This window comes from Amphiura filiformis, chromosome 16, assembly GCF_039555335.1.
Source record: "Amphiura filiformis chromosome 16, Afil_fr2py, whole genome shotgun sequence".
NCBI lineage: Eukaryota > Metazoa > Echinodermata > Ophiuroidea > Amphilepidida > Amphiuridae > Amphiura > Amphiura filiformis.
Window position 1 is genome coordinate 51,107,970 of NC_092643.1, and position 12,776 is coordinate 51,120,745.

At 36.5% G+C, this 12,776-nt stretch overlaps 1 protein-coding gene across 7 annotated transcripts in view; it reads left to right on the top strand.

Moving 5' to 3' along the window:
- Positions 1-12,776, top strand: part of LOC140136159 (uncharacterized) — a 224,185-nt gene that overhangs the window by 146,457 nt on the left and 64,952 nt on the right. For all 7 annotated transcript variants that reach the window (XM_072157865.1, XM_072157866.1, XM_072157864.1 and 4 more), the window contains one exon: positions 9,838-9,930. In XM_072157865.1, coding sequence (XP_072013966.1) covers positions 9,838-9,930 — 93 coding nt within the window. The remainder of the gene's footprint in view (positions 1-9,837; positions 9,931-12,776) is intronic.

Sequence of the window (12,776 nt, forward strand, 5' to 3'; positions counted from 1 at the left end):
ATTATGTATTTATTTTTTAGGCATAATATTTCTCATGATAAACCATTAAATTTGTAATACTTAATTTGTAATTTTTTTCTGTGAACAACAACAATATGCGTTCTGTCCATTGAGAGTGTTTATAGTCTCTTTTCTCAAAGCGGGCACATCTCATTTCATGACGTCACCGTTTTTCTAGGCCAAATCTGTCTCGTTCGAAGGAACTCACCGTCTTATTTTCTCAAAAAAGGAGTCATTTTCATTGTCCTCATAATATTAGCTTGCCAATAATATGATGCAAGATGTTGTTTTTGCAATAGACTTGCCCTTTAAATAACTAAACTAGTATGCTTAAGATGTCATGTTATTGGTGTTATTAATTAATGTTCAATTAGTAGAACATCAATTAAACCTGACTGACCTGTCTAATCCTGGTTTATCACCCCTATTGACCTTATATTCAACTGAATTTTTCCAAATGTTGGATTTGATTCAAAAGTAATAACATAATAGACATGAGTGTCATAAGTTTATTGGGAATTGTTGGAATGATGTCAGGATAAAGTTTTGTGCCAAGACAAATACACTAGGCTCCACAACATTCTCATCTATTAGTGCACAGTTCTTTAACCCAAATACATCTGCACATGAATTGAATGACCTCTGAAAATTTGGGTACAAAAACTCGTACCCTGCAACTTGAGGTCAAATTTTGCATTCTGATTGTTTAATTGAGGTTATTGGACTATGCCATTGGGTTGAGGCCATTGTGGTCCATAGTGATAGCAACATTGAATGCAACATATACTCCCTCTAGGACTGAGCATTAGTCATTGGCATTTGGGGGTGCACTTGTTGTCCCAATTCTGCTTCAGTTTTGCTCTAATTTCAATCTTGGATCCTAAATTTTTGTGAAATTTGGAAGGTTTTGGTACTTGTCATTTTGAATCAAATCCAAGTTTGAACATTAAGTTTATAAAAAAATTGAAGGTTACTGAATCCATGGCACACTATAGCTTTTTAGAGAATGGCTCCAGAGGCAGGTCTCCTGGCTATTTAATCACACTCTGACTGGCTTAACTGGGGAATTTAGTTGTTACCTAGCTGGGGGTTTTCAACCCCGAGCTAGGTACTGTTTTGCTATCCGATTCTTCTTTCTTCTTCTTCTTCTGGCAACAAACTTCAAAATGCTTCTCCTCCTACATGTTACACCCTACAATTACGTAACTTGCACATATGTATCGGCTATATCCAGTGCCCATAGGGTGCAAACAGAATTGGGATCAAAGGTCATTAAAGGGCATTTTGGTATATAACCAAATACCTTCAAAATGCTTCTTCTGCCACATATTACATAGCACAATGACGTCACTTACACATGTGCATCGGCTTTACCCAGTGCCCATACCTTGCACTCAGAATTGGGGTCAAAAGGTCATTAAGGGGTAAAATCTTACAATTGCCTTATCTCAACATCTGTAAGGGGTGTGTGGGGCTCAAAATCAGTGACAACAAATCTCATGATCAAGGGAACATTTTACAGGGGTCAGGTCAAAGGTCATGCAGAGGTCAAATTTTTGAAATGCATTTTCTGGACATCTGTAAGGGATACGGGCTCAAACTCTTGTGACAAGAAACTTACTGACTAGGGGAACACTTTGGAATTCTGTGCAGGGGTCAGGTCAAAGGTTATCTGGGCCAAATCTTAGAATTTAATTTTCTACACGTCTGTAAGGAGTATGGGACTCAAACTAGGTGACGCCAAACCTCATGACCAGGGGAACATTTTTGGAACATTTTGAAGGGGTCAGATACCTCTAAAACACCAACATGCCCCAGCTAGGTTTGTGGTCTATGACCACCATTTGCCACTAGTTCTTGTTTGTGTTCTTTTTTACCTAGCTGGGGTTTACACCCCAGCTAGGTACTGTAATGCTCTCTCGATTCTTACCTAGCTGGGGGTTTACACCCCAGCTAGGTACTGTAATGCTCTCCGATTCTTCTTTCTTCTTCTTCTTCTTCTTCTGGCAACAAACTTTGAAATGCTTCTCCTCCTACATGTTACACCCTACAATTACGTAACTTGCACATATGTATCGCCTATATCCAGTGCCCATATGGTGCAAACAGAATTGGGATCAAAGGTCATTAAAGGGGCATTTTCGGTATATAACCAAATATCTTCAAAATGCTTCTTCTGCCACATATTACATAGCACAATGACGTCACTTACACATGTGCATCGGCTTTACCCAGTGCCCATACCACCTTGCACACAGAATTGGGGTCAAAGGTCATTAAGGGGTAAAATCTTACAATTGCATTATCTGGACATCTGTAAGGAGTATGGGGCTCAAACTCGACAACAATAAATCTCATGACCAGGGGAACATTTTGCGGAGGTCAGGTCAAAGGTCATGTAGAGATCAAATTTTAGAAATGCATTTCCTGGACATCTGTAAGGGGTACGGGGCTCAAACTTGGTGACAACAAACTTAATGATCAGGGGAACATGTTGGAACACTTTGCAGGGGTAAGGTCAAAGGTTATCTGGGGTCAAATCTTTATAACTTCATTTTCTGGATATCTGCAAGGGGTATGGGGCTCAAACTCAGTGACAACAAATCTCATGAGCAGGGGAACATTTTGCAGGGGTCAGGTCAAAGGTCATGTAGAGGTCAAATTTTCTAAATGCATTTTCTGGACATCTGTTAGGGGTACGGGGCTCAAACTCCACAACAACAAACTTACTGACCTGGGGAACATTTTGGAACACTGTGCAAGGGTCATGTCAAAGGTCATCTGGGGTCAAATCAGAGAAGCTCATTTTCTGGATATCTGTAAGAGGTACGGGGCTCAAACATGGTGACAACAAACCTCAAGACCAGGGGAACATTATGGAACATCATGCATAGGTCAGGACAAAGGTCATCTGGGGTCAAATCTTAGAATTGAATTTTTTGGACATCTGTTAGAGTACGGACTCAAACTCGGTGAAAACAAACCACATGACCAGGGGAGCATTTTTGGAACATTTTGTAGGGGTCAGATACCTCCACAACACCAACATGCCCCAGCTAGGTTGGTGGTCTTTGACCACCATTTGCCACTAGTTCTTTCTTTCTTCTTCTGGCAACAAACTTCAAAATGCTTCTCCTCCTACATGTTACACCCTACAATTACGTAACTTGCACATATGTATCGCCTATATCCAGTGCCCATATGGTGCAAACAGAATTGGGATCAAAGGTCATTAAAGGGGCATTTTCGGTATATAACCAAATATCTTCAAAATGCTTCTTCTGCCACATATTACATAGCACAATGACGTCCTTACACATGTGCATCGGCTTTACCCAGTGCCCATACCTTGCACACAGAATTGGGGTCAAAGGTCATTAAGGGGGTAAAATCCTACCATTGCATTATCTGGACATCTGTAAGGCGTATGGGGCTCAAACTCGATACAATAAATCTCATGACCAGGGAACATTTTGCGGGGTCAGGTCAAAGGTCATGCAGAGGTCAAATTTTAGAAACGCATTTCCTGGACATCTGTAAGGGTACAGGGCTCAAACTTAGTGACAACAAACTTAATGATCAGGGGAACATGTTGGAACACTTTGCAGGGGTCAGGTCAAAGGTTATCTGGGGTCAAATCTTTATAACTTTATTTTCTGGATATCTGCAAGGGGTATGGGGCTCAAACTCAGTGACAACAAATCTCATGACCAGGGAACATTTTGCAGGGGTCAGGTCAAAGGTCATGTAGAGGTCAAATTTTCTAAATGCATTTTCTGGACATCTGTTAGGGTACGGGCTCAAACTCCACAACAACAAACTTACTGACCTGGGGAACATTTTGGAACACTGTGCAAGGGTCATGTCAAAGGTCATCTGGGGTCAAATCAGAGAATTTCATTTTCTGGATATCTGTAAGAGGTACAGGGCTCAAACATGGTGACAACAAACCTCAAGACCAGGGGAACATTATGGAACATCATGCATAGGTCAGGTCAAAGGTCATCTGGGGTCAAATCTTAGAATTGAATTTTTTGGACATCTGTTAAGAGTACGGGACTCAAACTCGGTGAAAACAAACCCCATGACCAGGGGAGCATTTTTGGAACATTTTGTAGGGGTCAGATACCTCCACAACACCAACATTCCCCAGCTAGGTTTGTGGTCTATGACCACCATTTGCCACTAGTTCTCTTTCTATTGCTCTTTCGTTTGCTCTTTTGCTTTGTACTTCCTTTTTGTGGTGTTTCTATCATTTATCATTTACTATTTTAATTTTGCCTCTTAAGTTAAAGTCTTAATTTGGTTCATATTTTCAAATCTGATTTTTTGGCATGTTTGTTATGTTTACACATGTCCCAACTTACACCTAATGGAATCAGCCAAATGCAATGTGCTTTTTAGGCATTTGAATCACCCATAGATGGTTAAGCGACCAAGATCATATGATTTCTTTCATTTTCCCCTTATTGGCTAATTGGCTTAAAATGAACAGAAATCCTTCCTGACAGTTTTTATTTTTTTCAATATTATTTTTTAATTTTGAGCAAAGAAATTTGACCAAAAATACAGTTGTTATTAATATTATTTCATAGTTTTGATCAAAGAATAGCAAAATCAAAATTTGACTGAAATCATATACCATAAAAACTCGACATGCTTAAGCGCTTTTGAAAACATGAAACTGTACCAAAGTCTGGTGCTTTACCAACTGAGCTAATGGCTATATAACAATGAAGCAACCATAAAGATCCCAGTGCAATAGATTGGTCTTACAATAATATTTGTTTGTATATGCTTGTATCGGTTATTTATTTGATAAAACTCCATAATTTTCTAATTGTGTCAATTGATGGCGCCTGGATTAATTAAGCTTTCATCAAAAACATTCTATATGCTTGTAGACGAGGTTTTACGGTATTTGTTCATATATAACTATGTGTGTCGATGATTTGCTCAAAACCCTTTACACTTTTGTGGATGGGGCACTTTATGTGTGCATGCTAACTATCAAGTTTTTACAGTATTATGGCTTATACTTTAAATATTCCTTTCGTGTGTTGTGACTACAGTTGGGGGTTGAAGTTCTTTTCCTACCTTATGACATCACATAGTACAGACATGTGATGTTCTTGTGTATATACCTGAATGTAGTGGATACATGGAGGGCCTGGCATGTGAAGCCAACCATGGGATGCGATCCATTTATCGTAATCTCACAGCCCCCGGTTGCTATTTATAGTATCCGCTTACAGAAATAGCACTGCACCATATACAGGATATGGTACTTGTGAATAAGGGTGTCCCGGATTGAGACCGTAAGGAGGACACTCATAGGAATAGGTTTAAGTTGGATTGAACTTCTCAAAATTGATCAAAATTGTAAGCGGTATGAAATGTGGCAATTTGATTTGCTCACATGGTTCAAGTTTTACATATGTTGCCCAATCTGATCCAGTCTGGCTAAAGTCAGAAATTTTGAAATTTGAGTTACCATGGTTACTACCATTAATAACTTGCTCAGTACCTATAATTACTGATGTTGAAAGCTCAGGTCTCCTGAATACTTGGTTGCAAAGTTATGAACCTTTTACATGTCAATTTTCTTCTCCACACTTTTTGCTTATATCCCAGTTTCATTATTGCAGACTTTTTTTATTTAGCCTGATTGGACCAGATCTGGTCACATATTTTGTAAACTTTTGACTAAACTTACAGAACAAGTTATTTGCAATGTTGTATGACATAAATGAAAAGTGATTATATGTATCAAAAGTGGAACTTGCTACTCATTTCATTGATATTAAAAGCCAATACATCATGTTCTATAAGAAAATCAATCATCGCATACATATGACACATTAGAACTTTTTCATTACTTTTGATTATTAGGCCTACATGCATCTAATCAAATTATGTTATAGTCATTGATACACTATTTATAAGACCTATTAATATACTTTGATCAGCTCTTAATTTTTGTTAATTTTTGTCCCATTTTGGTCATTTTAAGGACATTTTGCTCTTTGCCGTCCCAATTTTGTCCCTGAAAATTTTCTAGGGAACACTCTGCCCCCCTGGCTATGCCACTGAAGATACTTGTGGCGTTTCAAACTACTAGACTTTCTGTATCACACATATTGTCTTTACAACCACTTTTGCAGAATTTTTCATTGCAGGTTTCACAAAATTAAAATGTTCGTAAAAATAAGTTAGTTGACAGGTCCAATCATAAAACCATGACAAGTGTGTCATTCATGTTTCGCCCTAACAGCATTTAGGTTCCTTCCTTTATTCTTTCCTTCCTTTATTCTTTCCTTCCTTTACCTGGCATCACCGTTGGACGAACATGAACTGTCTTGTCAAGAACTTGCAGTATATGACAAGTTTGGGTGCAAAATGTGATTTTCCTTGTGTTTATCACTAAATGTCAAAAAATATTGGTTTGGATATGATTTCCTTCTTATACCCAGTGAACATGATTGTTATACCGTCAGGAATCAAAATGCATTTTCAAACTTGTGTGGTAAAACCCAGGGGTAAAATTTATATCAGATGGTCATTTTACCCATTTGCTTAAGAAGATTTTCAACAATAGGTGGGGTGGGGGCTAAAAATTGGGAAAAAATTGGTGGGCCACCCTGGGGGGAGTCAGAAAATTTTGCAAAATATAGGTCACAAACACCCATTTTCCCTCTATTTTATCACAATTTTTAAACTTTACCTATGATTATTGAGGGGGGCTGAAAGGTATTCCAGCTTTGGACCAAATTATTGAGGGGGCTGAGCCCCCCAAGCCCCCTGGTTCCTAAGCCTATGTTACCAGCTACATGTTCTTTCAAATTGTGTAACCTGGGCAGCCATAAACCATGTGTAAACTGAGATATATGAATGACACAGATCCACTGTGATGTGCACTCACTATAAAACTTGTTTTGATTACTTTCTCGAACTGTGTGTTGGTGTAATCATGTCATTTCTCCAGTAATGTAAATATGATGCAGACCTTGCAGTGATTTACTAAACTTGTAGCATTTGACATAGTATTTTTAATATCCACACGGACATGTGGAAGAACAATACTGTATTGAACATGTTTTTACCGTGTATAAATAAAGCTCTTATTATTATTATTATTATTTATGTATACAACAATCAGATAACTTGTAGATGAGTATTATTATCATAGTCAATAGTACACTATTATTATTTTTGTATCATATTTATTAATTAAAAACAATGTGAAAATATATGACATTTTGATTTATTTTTGCATTATGAGCCAGTTGCCTAGAAATATCAAATATCTATTTTTGATTTTTTAAGAAGCAACTGTATGCTTCAAATCACATTGAAATGGGATTTACTTTTCAGTTCATGAGAAATTAATATTTTCAGCATTCATATTTATTAAGGACTTGTAAGCCCTAAATCATAAATTATATCATATCACTTAACTTGATCATATCACATAATGTGAATTATTCCCGTCAAAAATATGTGTCAAAATTTGTCTAGTTTATCTAGGTCGTCAGGCTAATGTAATTAGTACTTTGAAGCAACTCAATTTGATTATCTTAATCTTTTATGTGAAGATTTATGAAGTAACCTAGTTCCACCCTAGCTATATTGGGCATCGCAGCTCAGGCTTGAGCTTACTTGCTTGCTTATTTCGAGTGGTTTACCGAACCACAACAGCTTTCCAATCCTCCTGTCCTGCATCGTCGTTGTTTGGGTGTCCAGTTTATCAGGTTGGCAACAGGTTCACACTTGCTCCTGAAGCAGCACCCAGCGAAGCATGTTCTCCTTTCTCTGATCTTCTCTGAGAGTCTTGGATGATCTCCATACAGTTCTTTGTTGATATGCTGCTTCCAATGGATGTTGTACACTGCCCTAAGCATTCAGGTATAACAGCCATCCAGCTCTTTAGATAGTTTGGGAGTTATGGTCCAGGCTTCACATCCATATGTGAACACAGACTCCACTGTTGCACTGAAAACTGGCAGTTTGAATTTCTTTGGTAGACAGACCTGAGAATGCAGGTCTATTTTTCATATAGGCCTAAAACAGTTTAGGTTTGCAAAAAGATACATTGTTACCGCATTATTCATGATTCTTATTCAGTTTGTGTGTCTTGTCAAGAATACACACAATTTGATTGGTTTTCAGCTACACATTGTGACACGATAGTGGATAGTTATATAACTTAACGGCGACACGATTGTTGATCATGCCATAATGCGTTCGCATAATACATGTGTGCAAACTAGGAACATGGTTCAATGGCTTAGATATTTTTAGATATATTTATAATATTTGATGTACGTGAAAGGTTTGTGCAGGATAACTATTTCACAGAAGTACATTCGTTAAGATAATCACAGTTGACTGTGGACTTATTGTTGGCCAATATTCTTATCATAGTGGATACAGGCTGTGCCAAAATTATTATTTTAGATTTTTCTAAATCTGAGTTTTCACTATCTATGGTTTTCAAGAGTCTAACACAGGGTCTAACACTTAATATGATGGTGATTATATTGGAACATAGCAAATCTGGGAATAGGCAAAGCAAAATTACTATTAAAAAAGTCATTTTTTGTGACCTATATTCTTTGTAGCCAATCAGGGCGCTCTAATATTTAATGGTAACAAGATATATAATTATGACATTAGAAACCGGTAAATCACTTATGGCTATGTCTGGTCATAGAGGTTTATATTTCTTGCTTTGCATTCCTAAGGATTGCTTTTCCTGTATTTGGGAAGTTGAAATATATCTCCATATAGAGCAACAGATTGATTACATTTGATAACTTCCTTAACAAGTTTTTTTAGTTTAAAAAAAAAATTCAGGGTAAAAATGTCTATTTGACATGTAATGTGCCTAGAAAATGATCTAACTTGAACAAGACCCATTTCATTACCCTGACTCAATTCCCATTACTATAGCATTAATCCTGATGAGAAGTATCCCCTCCTCCACTTTTTGGGAAAATGTTTGTCATTTTTTTGCCATTTTTTGTTCTTTTCCACTTGCGACTTGTTGACAATTTTGGTAAATTCCATAAGCCTTTGCGAGTACACCTGAGATGTCGTCATTTGATATCACACGTTACTGCGCATTGCAAGTCAGCGTGGCGTCAAATGACGACATCTCAGGTGTACTCATAAAGACTTTTTTAGGCCAAATGCCCCTTCACACTTTTCAAGACAGATTGACGATGCTGTCCTTTCCTATAATAACTCTAACTTTAACCTACCCATCCCCATCCCTAACCCTAATCTACCCAACCCTAATGTCTTTTAGTATAGTCTTAATCCCATAACCCTAAACTATGGTAATGATCTTACATGTTATTATATTGTAATTAATGATATTTGGCTTTTGGGCCACAATGTTATTTTTTAACTTGACGTGAAAATTGAAAGTGATATAACCTGAAGGATGTCCTCCGTAGTAGGCAATTGCTTAACTTTGAAAAGGGAGGTTTAAAACAGAAATTGATGTCACAACAAATTTCAAGTTGCTATCATAATATAGCTTAAAAGAGATTGGATAACAGCGTTTGCACAGTATTTTTGTGGGACACCAGACACATCAAATTGTATTCTGAATATGAGGAATGTCCTTCTGATATCAAATAATTTTGATTTTTTGAAATTCGAGATATAATACAAATTTTATGGCAAATTCATTGTTCTTCTTACAATACCTATTTTACTCTTCTGGAAGCTGCAAGTGTTATTTGATTGAAATATTATGTATGTTTGAATATAATAAGTATTTAATAAAATAACTATTTTATCATCTCATTTTTCTTTCAAATTTTCTAGATTGACTTCCAGTCGTGTCAAATCTGCAATATTCAGAAAGGCAACCTGAACAGAAAGTTTAGTTTTGTACAAGTTACAGACTATGAGAGTGAGGTAAGTCACTGATGCATTCTTCAAATTTAAGGCAGGAGTCCCACTTTGTGCTGATAAAACTATCAGCAGTACCATAAGACTGATAGCTTCTCAGTCATGCTGCAGGTCCTGATATGCCTTGAGATTTATTTGATGTTTATAAGGAGAAATGTCAAAACTATCCTCAATTGTTTTAGCCATAAATATCTGTAGTTGGGCCATTGGCCTTTACATTTGTATACTGTACCAACAGAGCTTGTTTCCATCAGTACATGATCCAATCACAAAGATTTACGAAAATATGATCTTTATTATGTTGCTGAGTTTTACTTTCAGCAAATGTTGCAGTATGACAACAAATTGTAGCATAGTAGGTTGGTTGGTTGGTTTGTTTACTTGCAACCACACTGCAGGAAAACTTGGCACCCAATTTTCCCTTTGTATTGACAAGAACTGAAAGGGGCATTAGATAAACACAAATAGCAACAAATATGTTAAAAAGTCACATAAGTCCAAATAAAAGTTTACAGCTTGATCAAATAAATTCAAATTCAGATCTACATTAGTACTTCAAAGTCCCTTATGCTTAACAAATTTCCTGCAAGTCCAAGCCCTCTTTGGTTAAAGTGCTTAAAATAGTATGCCGCATTTATCAATAAAAATATGTACCAAGAAACGGAAATACCATAATAAATGAATTGTTGAAATATGTCATTTTATTCACAACAATGTCTGAAAAATGTCATGAATTTATTTCTTGGATTGTTCTATATTAGATAATCATAGATTCAGTGTTGCTAAAAGTTTTCAGTGTTTTCAGCTTTTGACTCATTAAGAGCTCTCAAGTAATCCCAAAATTGAATACAATACACTTAATGCACCAAATTTCCAAATTTTGGGTGCATTTTTGCAGCAAACTACTTGAAATCAATTGAATTAGGTAGCAAATACAGATGCAAGTTTTTGATTCATGGCAAATTGACAAGCATATTCAATGCAGCCCAATTTTGTGGTTTAAGGGCAACATTGGCAACACTGCGTAGGTTTATATGAATCATACATGTAGACATCGGGACCGGGAGGGAAACTGTCGTTGTTGTGCTTTTTTCCCATCCTCAATTTCTTGAGGTCCGTCTGTATGTTTACTTCGGGGGATTGATAGGAAGGGGGTGTGTGTTGCGAAAAGGTCAAGTTTTAAGGGGACAAAATGGACTTTTAGTATGTGTTCGGAAAAAAATTTGATTTAGTATGTGCTTAAAAAAATGTTGGAAAGGAAGGCATTGATATTTGTTGAAATGTCAGTGAAGATTCTACGGTAATCCTTTGTTTCAGGTTATCTTATTTCTTATTATTTAGCATACCGTAAAGATTTGCTTAATTAATGGTGCACATGAGGTCCTTTGCCATTGTGTGGTGTGACTGGCGTGCGCGTATGTTAGTTTGCGCAAACTTAAGTTGCGACTCTATTAATGTGAGCAAAAATCAAATAAGTTTTGTCAATTATAAGCTGAACAAAATATAGACTTTTGATATATAATGTACAATCTTTTAAATTAATGAGGTTGGTCAATTTGTCTCAAACCTGTTTTTTTTTTGGCATTTTTGTAATGTTTATACATTTACCCAACTTCTAATTGGATTCATCCAAATTCATTGTATTTTTAGGACAAGAGAATAAGTTTGAATTCATATTCATGTTACTAATAATTTAGCAAGAATAACCAAATTAAATTTTGACAAAAATCATATATAAAAGGCTTTAAGGTGTAGTGAGATAATTCCAAACCTGTCAGTGGTTGGGAGCAAACTAGACCTATAATCTGTTCAAGTCAGAATAGGCAAAAATTATTAGGTTTTTTTATGTCAATAAAGTCCTGACTTACCGTACGTAAATTAACAAAAGTGCTCACCAGTCATAGGCCTACATTACACAAAGCACATTTAGCAGTGACCTGCGCTCACCTGCATATATGCTCCATTCTATATCAATCCACGATGTTACAAATCTCGCCTACGAATTAAACGAAGTATAAATAAAGCGCAACATGTGGATAATGTTTCAATGACATACGCTGACCTTACATTACAATGAAACCAGACCTTACTCACAAATTGATCTAATTGAATTCAGGCAGTTGTTAATTTCCCCCCATTCATATCGGTTACCATGACAACCGGTGCTAACAGAGGTGGCAATCGAATATCTGACAAACTCTTTCCGCTGTTGAAGGAATGAAAATGACGGGATGCAAAATGAAACCTGTTTCACAAATGTGAAGATTTGTCAAATATTTATTTGAAAATGAATGTGTGTAAGGTTATAACACGTCCCTGATTATCAGGCCGATAGACACCATCACTGTTGAATAAGACGCTGTTCATGGCATGATATCTCTCTAGTCCACTCCAAAGGGTCATTAGTCCGAAAACCAAATTAAGTTCACTAATCCAAAGGTTCTCTAATCTGAATATAGAATAAGGGTTAGTGTTAGGGTTTAAATAGGGTTTAGGGTTAGCGAGCCTTATTCTATATTCGGACTAGAGTACCTTATTATTCGGAATAACCTTCAGACTTGAGAACCCGATATTCCGACTAGCGAACCTTTTTCAGAATTTGGACTAGCGAATGGTAAATGACCTTCGGACTAGAGAGTTGTCACTGTTCATGGTAAACTTTCAAATCATTTGCCATATTTATACATAAAGTGAGACCAGAATAAAGAGAATTACTATTTAATATTTTGAAAAAAAAGTTTGACTTTAAACCCACATAATATTTAGACTTTCAATTATTATTTTAGCTTTATATGTGACATGATCAAGGGAATCAATGAGTCACATGTGGGAAATTTTCAATTAGAAATTGT